The sequence below is a fragment of the Python bivittatus genome, unplaced genomic scaffold (genome assembly GCF_059951505.1).
Source record: "Python bivittatus isolate LINGU-HERP-01145 unplaced genomic scaffold, Pbiv_v1 ctg000470_np1212, whole genome shotgun sequence".
Classification (NCBI taxonomy): domain Eukaryota; kingdom Metazoa; phylum Chordata; class Lepidosauria; order Squamata; family Pythonidae; genus Python; species Python bivittatus.
Genome location: NW_028277065.1, coordinates 1,257,825 through 1,284,217, shown reverse-complemented (window position 1 = coordinate 1,284,217; position 26,393 = coordinate 1,257,825). Strand labels below are relative to the sequence as shown.

General features: G+C 35.0%; 3 protein-coding genes across 3 annotated transcripts; all 3 read right to left on the bottom strand.

Annotated features, from left to right (window-relative positions):
• Positions 1-7,495: 7,495 nt before the first annotated feature.
• Positions 7,496-8,458, bottom strand: LOC148215549 (olfactory receptor 14C36-like). The gene has a single exon (XM_088142950.1). The coding sequence runs from the start codon at positions 8,453-8,455 to the stop codon at positions 7,496-7,498; it is 960 nt and encodes a 319-aa protein (XP_087999076.1). The 5' UTR covers positions 8,456-8,458.
• Positions 8,459-14,998: 6,540 nt separating this feature from the next.
• LOC148215548 (olfactory receptor 14A16-like) lies at positions 14,999-15,955 on the bottom strand. Its single transcript, XM_088142948.1, has one exon. The coding sequence runs from the start codon at positions 15,953-15,955 to the stop codon at positions 14,999-15,001; it is 957 nt and encodes a 318-aa protein (XP_087999074.1).
• Positions 15,956-20,656: 4,701 nt separating this feature from the next.
• On the bottom strand, positions 20,657-21,643 carry LOC148215547 (olfactory receptor 14I1-like). Its single transcript, XM_088142947.1, has one exon. It carries the CDS (start codon positions 21,641-21,643, stop codon positions 20,657-20,659), a length of 987 nt encoding a protein of 328 aa, XP_087999073.1.
• Positions 21,644-26,393: the final 4,750 nt, after the last annotated feature.

Genomic DNA, 26,393 nt, shown 5'->3' with positions numbered 1-26,393 from the left:
CCCCCAAAAAAATCAAAACAATAATACTAGAACCAGGAAGAACAGAAAAATATTGTCCTATTTGTGTACTATTGCAAGGCGCAACATCATTATTTCTAGGCATTAAAGCCCAGGACACTGTTGTTGCTAGTTGTGCAGAATAATCTACACATCAGCAAATAGCCTTAAAAGGTTAAATAACAACAACAAACAAAGGAAGACAACTATATTTCTAGTAATTGCCCACACGTAATCTACAACGGTAAGAAATTATCAGTTTGCTGGGTATCCTCTATATCAGGATTTCCAAGCTTTGCTCAGAAGTAGCTACACCCAGCATTTCTAGGAGGAGTGAGTATGACACAGTGGGAAAGTTGAAAATTCAGTGACGACATCATCATCATCATCATCATCATCATCATCATCATCATCTTCATCATCATTTCAGGGATGATGACGATGATGATGATGATTTTGCAGGGCTGTTTCCTATTTTTCCTCATTTTAGAATGGAAGTTTTGTGTCAGATTGTTCTTAAGCCTTCTTGTAGATTACAAGTTAGTTGTATTTCCTACCAGAAAATTATGAGAAATTGTGCTGCCATGTTTCTTCACATCACAGATAAAGAGCTGAACATGAGATGGGGAATGATGGTAGCCCACAGGTTCTTAAACCCCATTCAATACCTGTTGATCCATGTTGTGAGAAATGCTTGGTTTCTGACAGGCTTCTCAGAATACTTTTAAACCTTCTTCTTCTGCAGAAATAATGTGGAAATGTGTGTGTATGTTGCTGTATAAAATTATAGTTTTAGGAAACCCATGAGAAATGTCACTGCCAACAATCACTTCCAGGCATATGTAGATAAGAAGACATGAACACCCCATGAAAATATAAGAGAGTTCCGTGAATTGGGGTGGGGATGCAATGCAGAAACACACAGCTCACTACTGAATAAATATTGTTGCAGCCACTCTTTATTCTTCCCTATCAAGAAAGGGATGCATAAGTGAGTAAATGTCACAAAGTCCGCATTTCCCCCTTGAATTGTAGGATATATGGATTCTTAAGTGGGCTAAAATATTCTTCCATCCATATAGCCAAATTGCCTCATGCAGAGTTTTCAGATCTTGCATTTCTATTCATGCAATTATCCCTTCCTGTCCTCCCTCTGTACCTTCTTCAGATTTGTGGGTTGCATTCCCTCATTGTCACCAATTAGAAATGCCCACAGAGGAAGGAGCAGAGCCATCTTAAAACAGTGCCCCCAGCTTGCAAGCCCTGCAGATGATTCACTAGGAAAGCATGATCAAAGATATCAAAAGCCACAGAGGGATCTAAGAGGTGAAGGAAGGGCACATTTTTCTAACTGAGACCTAATGGAGGTTATCGACCAAAATAACCAATCTAATCCTGACTGTAAAGGATTCAGATCATCTGTGTCATGGAAAGTTTTCAAGGGGCCACCTAGGGATCACAAAAAGATGGGCCCAGGGACTATACCACAGATACAGTTTAGAACATAAGCAAGCACCACATTATGCCTGGCAAGGAGGTAGCATCTCTCCATTCTTGGCTGATTTCAGAATGTCAGGCAGACAGGTTAGGACCTCATGTGTACTTGGATGGGAGACCCCCAGGAAATACCCATGCTGTAGTCTGCATGGGAAAGGTCAAAACACAATCCACAAAGAAAATGGGGAAATGGTCTGTTACAAGGAAAAGATCATTACAAGGAAATGAGATCTCTCAAATAAAAATAATTAATTAAAATGAAGTGCTATACATTTGGCAGAGCAGGCTACAGAACAGCTCTGACCTCTGCTTTGGAAGTGTGCAGGGAGAGAAGACGTGGAATTGTAATTAGAAGGGAAAGAGAAGGAAAGATGGTTACAATATTTAAGGGAAAAAAGGAGAAATAATGGACACATTCAAAATAAAATAAGTGTAAAAATAACTCAACATCTTTATTCATGTTTATGCAGCCATCAGTGAGATTTTAACTTAGGGAGGCAGGATGGAGAACTCATTCAATCTCTATTGCCAGAGATTTTTTTTTTTAAGCTTCCTTTGGCAGGAGAAAAAAGCCGCTGTGGAGTGAGTTAGTTGGTTTATTTTTTAAACTCCTTGGATCATTGCTCTAGAGCAGCATTTCTCAAACTTTGTTGGGTCACCGCCCCCTCAGTTATACCAAGTTTTTTGTAACACTCCCTGCACTAGGTGTGGGTGAATTAAAAAACAAAATTTAAAAATTCTTGATTGCACATTTATTATTTCTTTGTAAACAATTTGGTGGTGGGGAGGAAGTATTTTTCGGGCTCAGAAATGGAACAGGTTATATCAAAATTGAGGAACACTAAGACATGACACTCTCAATGTTCATATTATGGAAATCTAAAATAACTCAACTCAGAAAAAAAAATTGTTGCTATTTGTTGAGAATGCTGTACCAATGTTGTAAGAAATAAGATGCTGAGGATTCTGTGTATTCTGAGTTCATTGTGGTATTAGGAATCTGTAACAATCTTTATTATTGCTATTCAAACAACTTTGCTATATTATCCTGAAAATCAGGGGTTGCCAAACCTTTACTGCATAGGCGCTGTACCTAGCCATTTTTTTGAAAAGGTGGGGGTCACAATGGAAAAGTGGATCTGGTAAAATCTTTTGCTTGTATGTGAACTGACACATTTCTAGTTCTCATTTTGCAAGAAAAGATTTACTGCGTTTGTGGTTCCCACTATAGAATGTCAGGCAATTTGGTTGCCATTCCATGATTCATGTGTATAAAATGATCGTTTTATATTATGGCCTATAGATTCAATGGAAGAATAAACATATGCCTACTTCTGCAACAAATGTTTTGACAGATTGACTGATAGATTGATTACTTTTCCAAAGAGCTATGTCTTCACATAATGTTTTGCTAACATGATAATCTCAGCCGTATTATGGTTGATTTTTCTCAGTTGTTTTTTCAATTATTCATTTGTTTGTTTTCTTGGCTGTCCATGGTAGTCTTCTCCAACACTAAAGTGAGAAAAGTCAATACTGCTTCCATTCTGCTTCTCAAAAGTCCACCTTTTGCTCACATGAAGTTTGCAGGAAAAAACCCTTGTCTGTACATTTCTGTTCATCACAGGTATAGGCACATGTCAGCTTCTGAATATCTTTCTCAAGGCCTTCATTTTTCCCTTACCTTGGGTATTATATCTTAATAAGTAATTAATTTTTTGAATGTATGTATGTTATTGCTTTTTAAAATACCCTTTTGTATATTGATTTCTCTGTATTTCTTTTTAAAAAATTGAATAAAATTAGAGAGAATGACAGAGAAGGAGACAGGCACAATACAATAAGTGTGTTTAACCATTGTGATCTTCTTGCCATGCTTTTACTGAAATGCATGTGGAGAACTTGTTTGATTTGCACCTTGGCTTCATGTCATGTGTATGCTACTAGAAGTAAGTTTGGATGCAAAGGTTAAAGAATTAGTGAGATATTATTGCACCACATTCGCTATATTTCCCTTTAGAAACCTTTTTAAAAAATGAGTCATTTTGTAATGTTTGAATGAGTCCTGAGACCATGTTTACTTAGAAAAGTGATGCACTCATATTATTTGGGAAGACAAACTACCATTCATGCATCAGAATTGTAGGGAAAGATGGCCTGACACTACATTCATACATTGCCAAATAAGTTGAATGACATATGAAACCACTCCAGCTAGTGAATAAAAATGTCTGCAGGATCTCGTTACTCTACTCTTAAACACACTTGGTTCCTCTTAACTAAAACATCATGCTTCCATTACTGCTAATACTAAATAATATTTGAGATCTTGGTTATCAGTTGTTTCCAAATTCTCATTACAGTACCTGTATCAAATTTACTCAGAATATTACATGGAGGAGCAATCACAAAACATGATTAAAAATGTAATGGAGACCAGCAGAAGATCAACTGGAGTGTTTTAAAGTGTCATTCCTATTAAAGATAAAGAAAAAAGTGCAGATGTCATGGGAAACTCCAGATTTATTTTAACCATATTTTCTTGAAAAAGCAAGAAGTATGCCAAGTTAAATACTGCAGATAAGTAAACTGATCAAATCCTGTTTAAGCCAATTTTTTTCCTTTTTTTTTTATGGAGACTCTCTTAATAGAAGAAGATAAACTTTTTGCATAAAGAGTGAGTTGGACGGGTTAGTTGAGGTTTCAAAAAGAGGTAGCTCTCTTGATTCATAAACTTCCTTCTTTATAACTGATATAGAGAGATGTTTATATACAATCCATATTGTTTTAAAGATTGTTTTCACCCTGTTTTGTAAGCTTCCTAGAGCTACTTTGGCAATTGAGGAAGTATATACAGTGGCACCTCAGGTTACGAATGCCTCTGTTAATGAACTTTTCGGGTTACGACCAGCTCCGGCCACAAAAATTTGCCTCGGTTTGCGAACTCCGCCTCGGGGTACGAACAGGATATGCGGCCATTTTCCGTCCCGTGACACGGTCTGCACCCATTTTTCCACCCCTGAGACGGGTCCGCGGCCATTTTCCATCCCTGACATGCGGTCCGGGGCCATTTTTCCACTCCTGACACATGGTCCGGGGCCATTTTTCCACCCCTGACATGTAGTCCGTGGCCATTTTCCGCCCCTGACACGTGGTCGTAGGGAGGAGGACTCTCCCTCCAAGCAATAGCCGCCTCCCTGTCCTCCATGCCAGAACGGATTAACTACAATATAAGGTTAATTACATTGAACCTTATGGGGAAATTTCCTTCAGGTTGCGACCAATTCGGGATGTGACCAGAGTCACGGAACGAATTAAGTTTGTAACCCGAGGTTCCACTGTAAATGATATTTAAAAATACAAAGAATTAAAAACTTACTAAAGAGAGATGGTGAATAATTCATGTTTAATGAGTTTCTCATTTGTGCAGCCACATGTTTATGATTTATTAGGAACTCCACATCACTGTTAAAAAGAATTTTTCAACATTTCTCATGTGGAATTCTTAAGTACAATTTGCAATAATTTTCCTAAAAGCAGGCAAACAAGTGTATTTACTTTCAAATGCATTTCATCAATGCCTTCTCATAATAAATACATTGCTTACACATATTACACATTGGATTACTGCAATACACTCTACATGGGGTTGCCCTTGAAGACTACACAGAAGCTGCAACTGGTCAAAAATTCACCCAGATCACACCACTGCTGTGTGAGCTGCCCTGGCTTCCAGTTGCTTTCTGGGTGCAACTCAAGGTACTGGCTCTTACCTTTAAAGCCTTCATGGCACAGGACCAGGTTACTGGTGAGTCTACCTCCCCCTGAAGGTATCTGCCTGTCCTACTAGTTGGATAGGGTGGGTGGACTCCAGGTTCCCTCCCTTAAATGTTGCCATCTGATGGATCCTCAGAGGCATGCATTCTCGGTGGCTATCCCAATCCTTTGGAACAGCCTCCCACCAGAGATCAGAGGGATCCCTACCTTTTAAGACTTCTGGAGGGCTGTGAAAACCTGGCTCTTCTCCAAGCATTGGGCTAGGAGGGGGGATTGAGCTGTAAGGATTTTTGCTCTGGCATCTGGGGGGAAGGGTATTTTTTAAATTATGCTCTATGGATAGTTGTGAGCCACCTAGAGTCATTGTATGAGACAGGTGGCCATATAAGTCCTGTAAATAAAATAAATTAATGTTCTGTAGTACATCCATATTGGAAATATATAAACTTCCATTCAATTAAATACTTCACATCAGTTAATTCTAATTTCATATCTCTTGGTTACATGTTATTGCCAGAGTATTGTTGTGATGATAATTTTGAATCTGAAACGTCAGACAAAAGATAGAGTGAAAGAGTTGTAACAAAAAGAACCAGTACAGTCTAGTGGTTAATCAATGGATTAGAAGCTAGGAGAAAATGAGTCTTCCTCCTGCCCTATCCAGCCATGTGTCCTTGCAGCGAATGCTCTCTCTCAGGCCCGTTTTTAACATGTTGGCAAGAAAATTGCATGGCCATGTCCCTACAGTCACCCAAAATCCGAGATGGCTCAGTGCACCATAACAACGTTCAGTCTTAACAGAGTTGAGTTCAATCTAATAAACTAATAAAATAAACTTTCTAATTTAACATAATGTATTGCAGATTGGAAGACTGCTACATACAGTAAGTTTTTATACCCTATGTCTGTGTTTTCACTTTCTTGTTGAAATTCAAAAACAGGTAGCTGCACAGTTCATTCTTCTTAAAAAAACAACTTTTGACCAAAGACTCTTGAAAGACTGACTTTGATGTCGCTGGTTGAGTTCTAATCAACTACTTAAGGTAACAAAGCTGAGCTTGTTATCTTGTGATAAGCACTTTTTTCAAGCTACAAATTAATGGATTCAAAATAGATGAAATAATGGAATACTGTACATTATTGATGTTATGAAGTTAACACATGATGGATTGTCACATACACATGCAAGGTAATTAAATATTTCATCACTATATTTTGCTAAACTCTAAACCATATATATTATTTTTTTAAAAAAATGAAAAATATTATTTATTTTTTAAAATCTCTTATTTAATTTAAATTTTCTCCTCTCCTCTCCTCTCCTCTCCTCTCCTCTCCTCTCCTCTCCTCTCCTCTCCTCTCCTCTCCTCTCCTCTCCTCTCCTCTCCTCTCCTCTCCTCTCCTTTTTTTCTTTTTTTGGATTTCCAGTTTACCTTCTTATAGGTACGTACTGTATCTCCGAATTTGCTATTTCATCTGGGCTCAAATCTATCCACATCGGCTTACATGTATCAAGAACAATCTCAGGCAATGTACATGTACTAACCTTAGTGATATATTATGTGCTGCTAGGAGAAATACAGCTTGATTATAGAATTGGTTACACAACTGCAGAATTGATTAAACTATTACAGAAAATTACAGACTATGTACTCCCCCTTCCCCATAATGATTGGGAAATGATGCTACTGTATTTCTCTATCTCTCCCATTAATATACTCTTTCTAACTTGTTTTGGTTAATTTGGCAATCATTAACATCAGACACTATACAGAGGAATCAGAGATGGTAAATTCTACATTTCATTTCAGTTATTATATGCCCAGTCATAATTAAGCCAGTTGAGTTCTAATCAACTCCTTAAGGTAACAAAGCTGAGCTTATTAACTTGTGGTAAGGATTTTTTAAGGACATGCTGCAGTGCAGAGAAAATCAGCTCAGATAGACATAGATCATTTAGGCAATCTCTCTGCTCTACAGGGGGCAGGGGGAATTGGTCAGGCACAGGAAGGTTACCAAGAAAATTTCACAGACTTGTCCCCATACTCACCATGGTTCAGGGCTGTCTTAGTGGACCATAACAATATTCAGTCTTAACTGAGATGAGTCCAATCTCATAAATGAATGAAATAAAATAAAATTTCCAATATAAGGTAATGTATTAGAAAATGGAAGATGGCTTCATAAAAATCCCATGTTTGCTTTCATACCTTCCTGTTAAAATTCAAAAATAGGTAGATGCACAGCTCATTCTCCTTAAAAATAATAATAAGAACTTCTGACCAAAATGTCTGGATAGAGCAACTTTGATATCTTTGTTTCTCATGCTGTAGATTAATGGATTCAACAAAGGTGGAATAATGGAATACATTATTGTTATTATAAAGTCAAGAATTGATGGACTGTCAGCTATAGGCTTTAGGTAAGCAAAGCAAGAAGTAAACATGAATAGGGAGAAGACAATGAGATGTGGTAGGCAAGTAGAGAAGGCCTTTCTCCGTCCTTGAACAGAAGGAATTCGCAGTACAGCAGAGAAGACATGCACATAAGTGAAAATGACAAAGGCAAAACAACCAATTGCTAATGTAGCACTGAAGATTATAACTGCAATTTCACTTACATATAAACCAGAGCAGGCAATCTTAAGTAAATATGGGATTTCACAGAAGAACTGGTTGATAATATTAGAGCAGAAAGGAGTAATGAAAGTGACAATAGTGTGTAATGTAGTATTGAGAAGGCTGGCAGTCCATACACTGCCAACCATTTTGGTGCAGGCCTTCCTGTTCATTATAATTTCATAACGTAAAGGATTACAAATTGCAACATATCGATCATATGCCATGACAGTAAGGAGGGAAACATCACAGCTCAGGAAAAAGAAGAACAACAGGACTTGGGCAACACACCCAGAACGAGAAATAGTCCTTATCTTCATCAGAGAATTAAAAACAGCTTTGGGGATAGTAACTGAAACTGAACCAATGTCCTGCATGGCTAAATTCATCAGGAAGAAGTACATGGGGGTGTGAAGGTGGTGGTCACAAACAACAGCAGTGATGATGAGAAGGTTCCCAGTTACCGTCATTAAATACAGTATCAGTAGTAAAGCTATATGTATAAGCTGTAGCTCCCAGATCTTTGAGAATTCCCAGAGAAGAAACTCAGATGTTTCATTATCCATTCTTAATAATTACACCCTTAGAAGAAAAAGGGAAAAGAATTGTTAAAAAGAAATCCTGTTCAATAATGTTTGGACTGATTTGGATCAATATTTAGTGAAGAATTCATTAAATCCTTTAATAAAAGTTTCTGAGCAACAGTATTATGAATTGTGTTTACTTAAGTTCAGGGTGATGATTCTTACAGATGTTTAATCACTGTCAAGTCTTATGGCATTATTTTTTTAGTCCTGGGCTTAGAGATATTTGAGTTGTTTGTTTAATAGCATTTTCTAACACAAATTTCATCAGAACCGGGAGGCTAAAGCAAACAGATCTTTGTAATCAAGTCAGAAAAAAGTTGATGGAAATTGGATTTCCACTGAGGTATATTCAACCATGTCAATGTGACATGACTGAGGTTGCTCTCCCCCCCCCCCCCCCGCCCTTTTCCAAACAGTTTCTTCATCTTTAACTGGAACAGTTCAGGCAGGTATAATATGCTACCATTATTTGTTGACATGAGTTCAATCTACCATAATACACAAATATTTATATTCATAAAACAGGCTTTGATTGTTTTACAGGAATACCTCTAGAATTAGGCATTTGAGTTTTGTAAACTCATCCCAACTCAGAATTTCCATCTCTGCTAAACTCCTTTCTTTAATTGCTATAGAAACATCTTATCTGTGTTGGAATTCACCACATTTAATTATTTTGGCAAATGAGGATGGAGAAAGCTGTTCTTGTTTCATTACTTTTTAAGCTATCATTTTAAAGCTTGTATATATTTTATACTTGGTCATTAAAGTATTTTATATTTTTTGTATTGTATTGTTAAATGGTCACAATGAACTGCAGTATTTGAATTATTATTATATTTTTTAAATGCTTTGAATTACCTTCTCATCTCTACCTTGTTCTGTACAAAATGAGGATTATGAAGAATGGCTTCAAATCATAGCTTTTAATTTTATTTGACAACTTAATTTGAATCAATCACTCTATCTAGATGGTCACCTTGTTTAGAAAGTGAATGAACATGTTTTCAAAGAGTCCAATTTAAATATTCATACAGCCCTAGGTTTCAAGGATATATTAAAAGTGAAAACGAGGGCATATTTAAAGTGATTAAAGGAAAATAAATTGAAATTAAATTATATGAAGCCATGGTAAACATTCATACTCAGCCAAATCTCAGCCTTTAACCTGAATAAGTAAAGAATGTCTGTACAATAACTGAAGGTGGGGTTGGGAAGCTGATTGATTTAAGATGTAGTAAGTTCTAGTGTTGTTTATTTTCACGTCTCTCCTTAAATAAAAGTGCCTGAAGAATCATTTCTCCATAGGCAGCTAACTTTTATATTATAATCTGTATTTTGTTGGAATTGTAATTGCACAGGGAAGGGAAGGGAAGGGAAGGGAAGGGAAGGGAAGGGAAGGGAAGGGAAGGGAAGGGAAGGGAAGGGAAGGGAAGGGAAGGGAAGACTTATGAATATTTAAAGGAAGAAAGGGAGAAATAATGGATCATTCAAAATCGAAATAAGTGAATGACTCACCAACCTGACCCATATTTATTCATCCAGATTTCTTTATTTCTTTTTTTTTTTCTTATTGTCTTTCTGAAGCCGTCAGTAAGATTTTATGCCATGCTGTATTTCCATGAGATTTTATTTTTCTTGCCATTTCCCCAAAGATTAAAAAAAAAAAAAAAGACTATCTCCATTGAGAGTATAAAAAAACAATTGTGGAGTGGATTAAAAAAAAAAAAAAAGCAACCAAAACTCCTTAAATCATTGCCCATGTGTCTTTATTATTATAATTGGGAGGGAGGGAGGGGGAGAGAGAGAGAGAGAGAGAGAGAATTAATTTGCCTGTTCAATAATGAAAAATTGATGAGCAGTAAATCTGACTTTATCAGTTTTTAAGTAAAGAAAATCTAAGCTCTCTCTCATAAAGAATGGTGTGTTATCAAACTCTTATATTATTTATTTGGGTTTCATGGGGTGGGAGGTTCAACTTCAGCACACTATTACTTAATATTCAGAAGAATGTGGTTGCTGTCCAAGAAGCATATTGTCCAGTTGTCCTTGTAAAATAAGATGTTTTGGATTCTTCTTTAAATAATGACAGGATGGTGACATGAAGATGTATTCTGAGTTCTTTGTGGTATAAGTAATCCCTAAAAATACCTGTCAGCCCTATTCAAACAATTTGCTGAATATTATCCTGGAAATCAGAGATTGGGAAAGATTCCCAGCCATCTTTTGGAGAGGTGGCAATTATGATGGGAAGATTGATCAGGAAAATAGAATGGAAACAAATTATGTTTGTAGGTGATATAACATATTGATCTATCTACAGTATATCGATCATCTATCTGTCTCTTACACTTCAAGAAACATTTGCAGAGTTTGTCCTCCACACTTCAGAATGTCAGGAAATTGTGCTGCAAATGCACATTTGTATGAAATTGTTATTTTATGTTAAGCAGCAAAGGTTTTATGAGGGCATTCTCCTGGCATATCCATAACTACTTGTGCCACCTCATTCTGTACCTGCTGAAAATTCTGAGTGGTTTTGTGAGGTAGTACCATAGCATATATACCTCAGTAACCCAGAGAAGTCACCAAGGTATACTTTACAGGTTGAACACATAGCTGATATAAACAGATGTTTTAAATCCTCTGATATAACTATTGTTTTGATTGATGTTTATAGATCAAATTTAGACTGTATGGAGAATTCCCATCTGGAAAAGATTTTTTTAAAACTCAATAGAGCCTCAGTGCTATAGGTTCTTCAGTTTAGAAATTGAAAAAGGTGGAGTTGTTAGTTGAAGATGGGACCTTTGGTATCCCTAATCTAGAAATGTACCGTTCTTCATGTTATCTACCTTTTGATCAATACCAAATTGTATGGTATTGGATGGCTTCACTTGGTATAAAATCTCCTTCCATGGCTCTTTTGAAATTTTGATACATAGAATTAATTGCAGCATTTGGGGTTCAAACTGTAGTAGAATGGATAAGTCTCCTGACACTATTAAATCTATTTAAAAATTGTGATATGTCATTTTTGGAAATTTACATTTGATTCTTTTTCTAATGCCAAAATGATGCTTTTTCTCATGCCAAAATGGGGTCATGGAGACCTTAGTATTGATAAAAGCACCTGTTATATGGGAAAGTATATAGATGCCATGATTTTAATTTTAGAACAATTATTGGGTGTTACAAAAAGTTTTGATCATTTCCTATGTTAAAGGCTAAAGGTCATTTTTGTGTTGTCACCCACTGGTAGTAATTATAACTACAACATTAATTGACTTTTGGAGCAGTGTTATTTTTAGCTACAGAGACACATACATTATTAAAAATAATCACTAAACTTTATGAGACAACCCCCCAATTATTTATTATAAATACTTGTAATTGATAAATAAATTTGTTTTGCAGATTTTAAAGACTGCATGGAATAGGGAATTGCAGATTCACATTTTGTCTGTATATTGGAAACCTAATTTAAAATCTGTATAAAAAGTTTCAATAGATGTTAAATTATTTCTCATTTATTGAACTCCACCACATTTATATAGTATAGAAATCAGTAAACAATGCTTTCTTGGTGATTCAGTGAGAATAATGCTTCATTAACATGTATGTCTTTGCAATGTCCTAAAGTTGGTCTGTTCTGGAAAGAAGTAATTGCATATATTATTTGATTTGAGATATTTTTTAATATTTGCAGACATTGATATTACTTTGAACTACACATCTGTTACAGGGAAATTGATGGCTGTACAGCAGAAATAGATTCTCTGAGCTGTTCTTGTTGTTAAAAGACTGGCACTTCTGTCGTGCCGAGTGATAATCACAAACACTCCTGTTTGTGCAGAGCGCAGCAAAAACTCTAGGAAAATATTAGCCATGAAAGCAAACACATCAACAGTGCAGCTATTCACAATGCAATGTCTACTTCTTGTTTCCCAAAGAAATCCAATCAAAAAATATATACTAACTGGTGTTTATTGATAAAAATGCAAAAAACTCCATAAAATGCAAATATCATACAAAATATAAAGAAAAACACATCTTTTCATTATATTGTAGCATCCAAGACTTATTAGCAACACAAGCTTAACAAAATCTCTAGCTACAAACTCTTAGAGAAGAGGTACACTACTTGGTACTTTGTTACAACTATGTAGCCCATAAAACCTACATAGTGGCTAACACTAAAACAACTAGCAACTACTCTGAGAGGCTGAACATTTTCCTCTCCTTGTATTATAGCTCTATGCCACCCCCACTGGGTACCTAGCATACACACGCCAATAGGTGGCAGTAAATAGCACAATACACAACACACAATAACAGGTGTTTTTCACATGATCTCTATATCCAAAATATTATTTGTTATTGTTGTAAAGATAACGGGATGAATCCTTTCCCATGAGAAAGAAAATTCTGACAACTTCAACAACGGAAATATAAATTTGTGATCCCAGTTTTCTAAGGTATTGAAGACCTGATGGAGTTGAGAGTTAGGAAATACTTGGCCACAGATGTAGGTTATGGATGGACAATTGCATTGAAGCATGGCAATCCTTCATTGAAACTGATGTTGAAAACATTATATACATCTATACATATATGTACAGAAACACACACATATCACTTTGCTTTTTTAATCTTTCTCTATTCTGTCTAATTAATGAAAGGCATTCAAAAAAAGTAATCAAGGCTTTGTGGGCTAGTTTGAAGTTGGCTTTCCTTTTTATTTAGATACTATTTTCTTGCATCCATTTTTTGTCTTCAAAAAGGGAATATGTGAACTTCTCCTTGTGTCTTTGATCTTAAAAAGAACATTTAACCAGGGAAAGGGGTACATATATTAGGAAGCAGTACTCATTGTTGCCTCAAGAAAGTTTTTTAAAAACCAAAGAGATAATACAGAATAATAGGATGATTCTTCTCATTATAGCTGAATGACAAAACATAAGTTAATAAATATTGAAATATTTACCGTTGTTTATATACATATACATATAGAAATATAAATATTTCTGAATCCTTTTAACTGTAAGTCAACCTTGCACAGGCAGCAATCGAAACATTTACAGTTGTATGTATATGTACACATACACGCACACACACACATATGCATATGCATATGCATATACATATACACACACACACATACATACATATTTCTGAATCTTTTTATCTGGAAACAACCTTGAACAGACAGCAATTTTCCTGGCTGAATTTCTTTTTTTGGAATATGCAAAGCATTGAGAATTACATACATATCAAATAAATACATATTATTTTCCTTTATTTTTTTTAATCCAGAAATGTGTAAACAAATAAAAGGCAATATTTTTGCATCCTTCATTTTTAATAGATATTTATAAACAAATATTGATTGACTGCTGTCCTGCCATCTTCTCCAAAAGTCTTTATATGTGTACATGTATGTATATACATGTATAAACACAGTGGGCTAGAATCTTGTCTTTAAGAAAGATTCAAAAGGCACCCAGTGCAGAAATCTATGCACAAATCTGACAGTCTTCATTTTTATTAGGTAGCAGAACTTCATCCAGTTCTATCAAAATTTATTTTAAACCTTTGCATCTGTCTGTTTCTCTATGCAAAGGTATAAGAAAAACTTTCAGATTTAATCAAAACTACATTTCCAAGATAACATACCTCATGCCTAAAGTGAATTGAATTAAAAGTCTCTATTTTCCAAGTACTGACAGATTAATAGAACCAAACTTTTCCCTATTCTCTTTATATAGCAATATAATCATGGGCTAAATTAGCCATCCCTAATATTTTAGTATTTGATATAACTGGCACTATCTTTTCCATTCCTTTTCAGCATCTTTTCACATACCTTGAAAAATAAAATACTATCAAATAAATATTTACTGAAGATTGGCTTTCAAATGCTTAAGCAATTAAGAAACAGGTCTAACTGGGAGTCAGCAGCCGGCCAATCTTAGCTCTTTTCAGAAAATTAAGATGGCTACTTTGACTGTTTATACTTGGATGGTAGACCAAAATATAAGTTCCTACAGAGCCTGTAGCAACTTAAAGTTAAATAATTCTGCTTATACTTACTGCACTTTGAAACTAAAATGTTGGCAAAAAAAGTAAAGAAATATAAATGTCTTATTTATTATGGAACCATATTGAGGGCTGATAAAGATAAATGTGCCCAGGGAATACAAAGATCTTAATACAGCCCTGCCTGAATTTGCTGGAATCGAACTTGAGTTGAAGGAGACTGCCTGTATGAGATTGGGAAATGAAAGAAGCTACTGGCAAGCAAATTTTGAAAATGTTGCCAGGAAAACTGCAGTGACGTGACCCATGCTCACCAGGGGTCCCTGATGACTCAATGGACTATAACAACCTCAGCCTTAGCAAAGATGAGATCAATTTCATAAATCAATAAAATAAACTTTCTAACCTAAGGTAAGTTGCTTGCAAGCAGAGGGATGTTTATATAAGCTTTGTATCATATTCCTATTTTTTCCTCTTTCCTGTTCAAATGCAAAAATAGTTACACAACTCAACTTCTTTAAAATGAAGTGACTTCTGTCCAAAAATTCTTGAAAGAGCAACTCTGATGTCCTTGTTTCTCATACTGTAGATTAATGGATTCAACATAGACGGAATAATGGAATAGAGTATTGTTGTTATGAAGTCAAGGAATGATGGACTATCAGATATGTCCCTTAGATAAGCAAAGGCACCAGTAAATAAAAATAGGCAGAAGACAACGAGGTGTGGCAGACAAGTGGAGAAGGCCTTTTTCCTTCCCTGAACAGAAGGAATTCTCAGTACAGCAGAGAAGACATGCACGTAAGTCACAATGACAAAGGCAAAACAGCTGAATGTTAATGTAGCACTAAAGAATAGAACTCCAATTTCACTTACATATAAATCAGAGCAGGCAATTTTAAGTAAATATGGGATTTCACAGTAGAACTGGTTGATAATATTAGAGCAGAAAGGAGTAATAAAAGTGGCAACAGTGTGTAATGAAGCATTGAGAAGGCTGGCAGTCCATACACTACCAATCATTTTGGTGCAAGCTTTTCTGTTCATTATCATTTCATATCGTAAAGGATTACAAATGGCAACATACCGATCATAGGCCATGACAGTAAGGAGGGAAATATCACAGCTCAGGAAAAACAAGAACAGCAGGACTTGGGCAACACATCCAGAATGAGAAATAGTCCTTATCTTCATCAGAGAATTAAAAACCGCTTTGGGGAGAATGACTGAAACTGAACCAATGTCCTGCATGGCTAAATTCATCAGGAAGAAGTACATGGGGGTGTGAAGGTGGTGGTCAGAAATTACAGCAGAGATGAGCAGAAGGTTCCCTGTTACCGTCATTAAATACAGTATCAGTAGTAAAGCTACGTGCATAATCTGTAGCTCCCAAATCTTTGAGAATTCCCAGAGAAGAAACTCAGAAGTGTCATTATCCATTCTTAATAGTTACACCCCTAGAAGAAAAAGAAAAAAAAAAAATTGTTAAAATATTTCCTGTTCAATAATGTTTGGAGTGATCTGGAGAGTACTGGATCAATATTTAGTGAAAATTATATTAAACCTTGGTTCTCCAAATTCATTAAAATATTCTGAGCCATCGCGTTATGTAATTGTGTTTGCTTAAATTTCAGGATGAATCTGATGAATCTTAGAAATCTTTAACCACTGTCAAATCTTATGATATAATTTTATACTCTTGGATATAGAGATACTGAGTTTGATTGTTTGTTTAATAGCATTTTCTAAGATTAATCAGAACTAGGGACCCTATAGCAAACAAAGCTTTCTTTATCAAGTCACCAGTCAATGTGACATAACTGAGGTTTCCCTCTGTCTCTCTCTTCCTCCCTCTCTCTTTCCCTTTTTTCCAAACAGTTTCTTCATCTTTAACTGGAACAGGTCAGGCAGGTAGAATAAGCTACCGCTATTTGTTGAAATGAATACAATGTACCATAATACGCACCCACACCCACACCCAGACATAGATATAGAGATAGAGTTAGAGATAGAGATAGAGATAGAGATAGAGATAGAGATAGAGATAGAGATAGATGTTTTCAATGAGTAGGCTTTGATTTTTACAGGAATAGGTCTAGAATTATGTATTTGAGTTTTGTAAATTCAGTCCAACTCACAATGACCCTCTCCACTAAAACTGTTTCTTTTGTTATAGAAACATCTTATTTGTGTTGGGAGTGGCCAGATTTAACTATTTTGGCAAATGTGGATGGAGATAATTTTTTTTGTTTAATTATTTTTTAAGCCACCATTTTAAATTTTCTTAATATATGGCCCTCAATGGACTACATGACTTTAATTATGGCATTTGTATTTTTTTTCTAATCATTTAAATGACTAATCTCTACTTTCTTCCACAATAAATGAGGACTGTGAAGAATAGCTTCAAATCCAAGTTTTCAGTTCTATGTGACAACTTATTTTGAATTAAGAACTATATCTATATTGTCACTTTGTTTAGAAAGTGAATGAAAATGTTTTCAAAACGTCCATTTTAAAATTGATACAACCCTAGGTTTTAAGGATATGAAACGTGAAAATAAAGGCATGTTTAAAGTGATTAAAGGAAAATAAATTGAATTTAAATTACATGAAGCCATAGTAAGCCTTCATACTCAGCCAAATCTGAGCCTTTAACCCGAATAAGTGAAGAATGTCTGTAAAATAACTGAAGTTTGGGGTGGGGGTGGGAACTCTGGGGAAAGGAATCATTTTCTATGTTGTCACTTGATGAATCTAAGTTGTATTAATCAAGTGCTGTTTATTTTCATTCTCTCCTTAAATAAAAGTGCCTGAAGAATAATTTCTGAATAGGCAGCTAACACTTATATTATAATCTGTATTTTGTTGGAATTGTAATTGCAAAGGAAAGGGAAGGAAAGACTTATGAATATTTAAAGGAAGAAAGGGAGAAATAATGGATAATTCAAAATATAAACAAGTGAATGACTCACCAACTTTATCCATGTTTATTCATGCAGATTTCTTTCTTTATTTTTTACTGTCTTTCTAAAGCCATCAGTAAGATTTTATGCTGTGCTGCATTTCCATGAGATCTTATCTAATTTTTCTTGCTACTCCCCCAAAGATTTTGTTTTTTAAAGAGCTGTGTCCAAAAATGCTACTGTGGAGTGGATTAAAAAAAAAAAACAACAGCAAATGAAACTCCTTAATTCATTGCCCAAGTGTCTTTATTACTATAATATGGGGGGAGGGTGGGAGGAGAGAGAGAGACAGAGAGGACTAATTTGCAAGCTCGGTAATGAAAGTTAGAAGAGCAATAAATATGACTTCATCAGTTTTTAAGTAATGAAAATCAAAGCTGTCTCAGTTTTATGTTTTATTTGTAGATGAAGGATGGCATGTTATCAATACCTTCTATCATTTATTTGGGTTTTATGGGGTGGGAGGTTCAACTTCAGCATATTTACTGTTACTTAATACTCAGAAGAATGTTCTTCTGAGCACATTGTCCAGTTGTCCTAGAAAATGAGATGCTTCGGATTCTTCTTTAAATAGCAACAGGATGATGACATGAAGGTGTGTTCTGAGTTCTTTGTGGTATAAGTAATCCCAAAAAATACCTGTCAGCTCTTTTCAAGCATATTTGCTGTGTATTATCCTGAAAATCAGAGAGTGGCAAACATTTCACTGGGTAGGAGCTGTTCCCAGCCATTTTTGGAGAGGAGGCAATCACAATGGGAAGATTGATCATGAAAATACCATGGAAACATATTATGCTTATAGGTGATATAACACGTTTTATTTATTTATTTATTTATTTATTTATTTATTTATTTATTTGCATTTCAGATTTAGACACTACCCATCTCACAAGGAAGTGACTCTGGGCAGTTTATAGTAAAAACAACAAATAAATATCAGGTAAAATAGAATAAAAATAGTATAAAAATAAAATAAAACCAAATACATACATAAATAATATCTTCCAAAATGCTGGTGATCAAAAAGATATTAACATATGGGATCATCTTCAAAGTGCAAGCCACCTCCAGGATTGGTAGCACTGAAAATTAGAACTCCAATTTCACTTACATATAAACCAGAACAAGCAATCTTAAGTAGATATGGGATTTCACAGAAGAACTGGTTGATAGTATTAGAGTAGAAAGGAGTAATGAAAGTGACAATAGTGTGTAATGTAGTATTGAGTAAACTGGCAATCCACACACTGCCAACCATTATGGAGCAGACTTTCCTGTTCATTATAATTCCCAGAGAAGAAACTCAGATGTGTCATTATGCATTCTCAGGAATAATACCTCTAGAAGAAAAGGAGAATTGTTAAAATGTTTTATATTCAGTACTATTTGGATTGATTTGGAGATTACTGGATCAACTTTTAATGAAGATTAAAACTTCATTTTAATGAAGTATGTAAACATATGCATATGTCTCTGAAATACAATTTGTCTGATCCCTATGCATGCTATGTGGCATCCTGAATCTTGGGTCCTCTCCCAGAGGCCTGGGAGTTTGAGAATTTTGAGCAGTATCTTAGCTGTTCCTGGCAATGCACACTTCTGGACAGAGAGCTCTCATGATGTTTCTGCGATCTGTTGGAGCCATATTCCCAACTAAGGAGTCATAGCCCCGAGTGCTCCTACCACCACTGGGACCACTTTGGCCTTGACTTTCCACATCCCCTCTAGTCCCTCCTTCAGGCCCTCTAGTCCCTCCTTCAGGCCCAGCTTCTCATACTCCTTCTTCCGGATGTTGCTGTCACTTGGCACCACTACATTTATCATCACCGCTGTCTTCTAGCCCTTGGATACTACCACAATGTCTGGTTGATTGGCAGAAAGCATCTGCCTTTCTGTCTGGATCTGGAAGTCCACAGGATCTCAGCCCTGTCCATGACCTCCTATGGAACAGGAGCCCATACACTGTGCAGATGTTCCTATACACAATGCCAGCTACTTGGTTCTGCCATATAGTGCATGCTGAATGAATATGTATATGTGTGTGCATGTGTGTGTATAATATAGACTATATAACCAGGAAAGAGGTAGATATTAGAGTCTCAATTAACTTTTTTTAAGACCAAAGAGATAAGAGCTAGCTATTAGAATCTGTTTTAAAGGCTCACAATGCAGAAAGAGGTATGTTTAAATCTTTGGACTTGGATAGTTTAAACCCTTAAAACTGTACGCTGAAAAATGGATGATTATTCTCATTATTGCCAAAAGCCAAACCATGAAAAGCTGAGATACACTGAAACATTTACACTTCTTTATATTTATTTGCACAGTCTTCGTATTTATGAGGTACAGGAATTTCATCTAGTTGTTTCAAAATTTATTTTAAACTGTTGCATCTATCTGTTTCCCCATACAGATCACTGAGAAAAGCATTCAGATTTAAGCTACATTTAAGCTACATTTCTAAAGTAAAATACCTCATACATAAAGTGAATTGAATCACGTGACTCTATTTTCCAAGTACTAAAATGTTAACAGAACCAAACGTTTCCCTATTCTCTGTGTATACATGTACAATTACAGGCTAAATTAGGAATCCCCAAGATTTTAGTTTTTGAAATTCACTATCTAACTGACAATATCTGTCTATTATTTTTATGCCCTTTCAGCATCTTTTCACATATCCTGGAAAAAAAAAGGCAAATATATATTTTCAGAAGATAGGCTTTCAAAGGTTTTAGCAATTAAGAAAGAGGTGTAGATGGAAGTCAACAGCTAGGCTAATCTTGGCTCGCCTCAGAAAATTAAGACAACTGCTTTAGACATTTATATTTGGATGGTAGACCAAATCTAAACTCCTACAGAGCATGTAATATTTTTTTGAGTTAAATAAAAATACGAAAAATTTGCATCTTATGTCTATTTTTCTCTTTCCCATTCAAATAGAAAAATAGGTAACTATGCAATTCATAGTTCCTTAAAATGAAACAACTTCTGACCAAAAATTCTTGAAAGAGCAGCTTTGATATCTTTGAAGCTTTGAAGAGCTTTGTGGACCATAACTGAATATTGTTAGATGACCCTGAGATGAGTCCAATCCCATAAATGAATAAAACAAACTTTCCAACTTAAGGTAATGTATTGGAAACTGGGAGATGGCTGCCTATGTATTTATGCCCTAAGTCTGCTTTCTTACTTTCCTGTTGAAACTCAAAAATAGGTAGATGCACAACCCATTCTCCTTAAAAAACAATAACTTCTGACCAAAAAGTCTAAAAAGAGCAACTTTGATATCTTTGTTTCTCATGCTGTAGACTAATGGATTCAACAAAGATGGAATAATGGAATAGAGTATTGTTATTATAAAATCAAGGAATGATGGACTGTCAGCTATAGGCTTTAGGTAAGCAAAGCAAGAAGTAAACATGAAGAGGGAGAAGACAATGATGTGTGGTAAGCAAGTAGAGAAGACCTTTTTCCTTCCCTGACCAGAAGGAATTCTCAGTACAGCAGAGAAGATATACACATAAGTGACAATGACAAATGCAAAACACCCAATTCCTAATGTAGCACTGAAGACAATAACTCCAATTTCACTTACATATAAACCAGAGCAGGCAATCTTAAGTAAATATGGGATTTCACAGTAGAACTGATCAATAGTATTAGAGCAGAAAGGAGTATTAAAAGTGACAGTAGTGTGTAATGAAGCATTGAGAAGGCCGGCAGTCCACACACTGCCAATCATTATGGTGCAAGCCTTCCTGTTCATTATCATTTCATATTGTAAAGGGTTACAAATGGCAACATACCGATCATAGGCCATGACAGTAAGAAGGGGAATATCAGAGCTCAGGAAAAAGACAAATAATATGACTTGGGCAACACATCCAGAATGAGAAATAGTCCTTATCTTCATCAGACAATTAAAAACAGCTTTGGGGATAATGACTGAAACTGAACCAATGTCCTGCATGGCTAAGTTCATCAGGAAGAAGTACATGGGGGTGTGCAGGTGGTGGTCAGAAATAATAGCAGCGATGATGAGAAGGTTTCCTGTTCCCATCATTAAATACAGTATCAGTAATAAAGCTGCATGCATAATCTGTAGCTCCCAAATTTTTGAGAATTCCCAGAGAATAAACTCAGATGTGTCATTATGCATTCTTAACAATGATATCCCTAGAAGAAAAAGAAAAAAGAAAGTTAAAATATTTCCTATTCAGTAATGTTTGGAGTGCATTTGAAGAGTGATGGATCAACCTTTAGTGAAAATTAATGTTAAAACCTAGTTCTCCAAATTTAAGTAAAAGAATCTGAGGAACAACATTACATCCTTCTATTTGCTGACAGTTCAGTGTGATGACTCTTATAGATACTTAGCCAGTATCAGATAATATGACATTATTTTATAATCTAGAGGTGACAGATAGTTAAGACTAATTTGTTCATTATTGGGAACCTAAAACAGATTATTTTTTTCCCTCAAATTAGATAAAAGCTGTTGGAAGTTGGATTTGAATCCAGGTATATCCAACCATGTCAATGTGTTATAATTAATGTTACCATCTCCTTCCCTCCGTCCTTCCCTCTCCCTCTCTCTCTTTCCAGTTTCTTCATCTTTAACTGGCCCAGTTGAGGCTGGTATAATGTGCTACCATCTATTCTGGTTCTTTGTTGAAATGAATTCAGTGTGCCATTTTGGTTGTTTGCAGGAATAGCTGTACAGTGACGTATTTGAATTTTATGAATTCAACCCAACTTGTAATTACCATCTTTGCTATGCTCCTTTCTTTTCTTTAATTGTCATAGAAACATTTTATTTATGTTAGAAGTAGCCACGTTTAATTATTTTGGTAAGTGTGGATGGAGATAAATGTTTTTGTTTCATTATTTTTAAGCCATCATTTTAAAGTTCCTCAGTTAATTGTGGGATTTAAATCATGATATTTCTTTAAAAATTCCTTTGAATGAGCTTCTCATCTCTACCTTGTGATACAAAAAATAGGGACTATAAAGAATAGCTTCAAATCAGAACCTTCAATTCTATTTGACAACTTAATTTGAATCAATCCCTCTGTCTAGATCAGTGTTTCTCAGCCTTGGGAACTATAAGATGTGTGGACTTCCCCAGAATTCTGGGAGCTGAAGTCCACACATCTTAAAGTTCCCAAGCTTGTGAAACACTGATCTAGATGGATACCTTGAAAGTGAATGAAAATGTTTTTAAAGAGTCCACATTGAATATTGGCACAGCCCTAGGTTTTAAGGACATGCTAAAATTGAAAATGAGGGTATACTTAAAGAAATGATAGGAATTTCCAGCAGGTTACAATGTATATACATAGAATTTTCTTTGATGCTTTTTAAAAATAAATTTTAAAAAAAGGAAATTTATTTATTTATTTATTTATTTATTTATTTATTTATTTATTTTCATCAATGGCTCTGTATAGACTTAAGGATTTATGTTTTGGCATTCCTCAAAGAAATCTTTTGATGTCCAGCACTTCTCATTCTTCCTTTATGATATGCAAATTGGAGTTTATTTTACCTGCTTATGAATTAAAACTATTTGATAGACCCAAATGGATAATACCAAATATCATTCATATCATTGAATAAGAGCTGATTAACTGAATCAGTTTAAACCATCCAAATATGGTCAGAACAATTCATTTTGATGGTGTGCATGAGCAAAAGGATTTGGAATGATGCATTCTCTTTAACACCTTAAATTGCATTAGTAAATCAAATTGGAAGTGAATATGACTTTGAGTTTAAATGATTTTGCATTTGAAGAGAATCTCCAAATGAATATTTAACTATGTATTAAAATGGAAAATGAGCACATATTTAAAGAAATGACAGGGAAAGGTCCTGTAAGTAGTTTAAATGAAGATATGGTAAATCTGCAAATTGAGAGAGATTAACCTCAACCTTTAACTTTAACTTCAGAGAATAACATTTACCCAAGTTAGTGAAATTTTTATCTGAATAAATTTGCAGTCTCTTCTTCAGTAATTGGAAATTACCTTTGTGGAGAATAATATTTTATGGTTCATGGTAGATCATCTTCATGTGTTATTTAGTTTTAGTCCTGCTTATTTTCATCTCTTCCTAAAAACACTGCCTGAACAATAATGATTAAATGAATAATGGCTGACAGTATAATCTGTTTGTTTTAACTGGAACCGTAATTGCTGGCAAAGGAAAGGAAAGCCTAGGATCAATAGTGAAAAGATGAAAAGAGAAATAACTTATTCAAGATAAAATTACTCACCATCTTTATTCATGCAGATTTCTTTATTTTTTTCCATTGTGTTCTTGCCTCTGTCAGTGAGATTTTATCTTCTGCATCCATTAGTGACTTTTTTTTAATCTAAGTTCCCTTGTGATTTTCCCCAAAGTTGTTAACAAGTCAGTCTTCTTTGGCAGCTCAGAATAGCCATTGTGGAGTGAAGGTTTTTCTGTACTCCCTAGAACCATATTATTTGAGATGAAGAGTTCTATAGAGTAAAAAAAAGGCTGGCCTTCTGAACTGGAGGCTCAACAATAGTAGAAATTACATTGTTGGGCACCAAATTGTCTGTCAGTTTTAAAATAATGGAGACCTCCAATATCTCCATGGTATAGTATTTTAGTACAATTTACAGTTGCAATGTTTCAATGCATATTGTCCTATTATATATATTTAATAATACAATATCCCCTTTTAACCCTGGTCAAATTGACTGTGTGTGTGTGTGTGTGTGTGTGTGTGTATATATGTTTGTATGTATGTATGTATGTATGTGTGTGTGTGTGTGTGTATGTATGTGTGTGTGTGTGTGTGTATATATATATATATATATATATATATATATATATATATAAAACTGTTTCTGCAATCCATTCAAATGATTATTAATCCCTGTTACAAATTGCTTCAATACTTTAAGCAGTCTCTTTTGTGAGTCCAAGAAAAGAAATTGCTCCAACTGCTCTCTGGGATTGTCATTTGTATTTCTTTCTTGATTTTTAAAGCCTCATCCAATTTTCTCTTGATATCTGATGACACATTCTTATTCAGAATCTCATTCATGTTGTTCTCAAGTGGAATTTGTTGGATATCTTTTTCTGGAACATCTTCTGGGAAGAGGCTGTTCTCAGGAAGACACAACATAACTGACAGTATTGATTCAAATTCCTGATGCAATTCCTCAAAGATATCTCTGAACGCCATTATATGTTACTTGACTTATTATGGCTCTGATATCAAAAACATTTTTTTCTTTCTCACAAGAATGCATTTATTCTTTAAAAGTGATTTCAAAGTCTTAATATTCCAACTCCAATATTCCAATGTTTTCTGAGCCCTTAATCCATTTAAAACTTTCTATAGCCAAAACCTTGTCTTCCTTTTTGCTGTTTATTTTAAATTATTAAAGAGTATAAGGATAGATCTTCACTTGCTTATATTAATGATTGAAGGCACTCACCCGGTTTTAATGAACTTGTCACTTTGAGGGTGTGTAACTTCTTTGAAAAAGTTAATAGGCAATTTCCAAAGGTCTTCAGCAAGGAAAGTGTGCAAACTTAGTGTCCTTTGAAAAGGGTCCATTTGCGGAGTTTCTCCCCCTCCAGAAACTACTGTCTTGCAGTCTCATCATGAGGAGCAACCATAAGGAGAAATGTACCCATATACTTTTGGAGGAATACACACACACACACACACAGACACTTTTCAATCTTCAGCCATCTCAAAGTTGTATATCAGTCCAAGTACATCAAACCATGTCAGTGTTACAGGATTAGGGTTGCCATTCCTTTCTCTTTCTCTGTTTTCTAACAGCCTCTTCATCTTGTATGGGCACATTTTAGGCTGGTACAAAGTGAAGATGGAGATTTTTTTTTTCAAACCATTGTTTTAAAGTTCCTTCAGAAATTACTCTAAAAAAACTTTAGGCGTTAAATTTTGGCAGTCACTAAAAAATAAAAGGAAGGAAGGAAGGAAGGAAGGAAGGAAGGAAGGAAGGAAGGAAGGAAGGAAGGAAGGAAGGACGATTATTTCAATGGCCAGCTCTTCTCAGTATTACACTGTGATACACAAAAAGGGCCTTTGGAAGAATAATCTCAGGTCAGGACCTGCCTAAGCTATTTTAAATATTAAAGTATTTCTGAAGTGCTCATGCATCAAGTCTGATCATATTCAAACCATTTATTTAATTATTGAATTGATTTGATTGAAATTGATTCAGATCAAAGCATCCAAATTTGGTCTAGTCTCTTACATTTGAACTTATTACAATCCTAAAACCAATGTGTGCATGCAAAAAAGGGTTTGGATCAGTCAATTCTATTTAACAATTTAAATTCAATCTATGATCCAATCAGGTCTCTCTGGTATAGAAAGGGAAGAAAAATGCTTTAAAAGGGAATATCCATATGGAATATCCATATGGAATATTGACACAGCCCTAGGTTTTAAGGATATATTAAAAGTGAAAATGAGGGCATACTTAATGTGATTAAAGGGAAATAACTTGAAATTAAATTACATGATAAGCTTTGAAATTAAGTAGAATCTCAGCCTTTAGTGGATTTTTAAGAAAAGAAAATCTTAACTGAATAAGTAAATAATGTCTATATACTAACTGGGTTGGGGATGGGGACTATGGGGAAAGGGATTGTTTTCTATATTGTTGCTTGATTAATTTAAGATGTGTTAAGTTCTAGTGTTGCTTATTTTCATCACTCCTTAAATAAAAGTGTCTGAGGAATCATTCCTCTTTCCATAGATGCTTATCTTATAATCTGCTTTTTCTGGAATTATATCAGCCATCAATGAGATTTTAACTTGGGCAGCCAGAACTGAGATTTCATCCAATTTCTATTGGCAGACATTAAAAAAAAAAAAAAAAAAACTGTCTCCA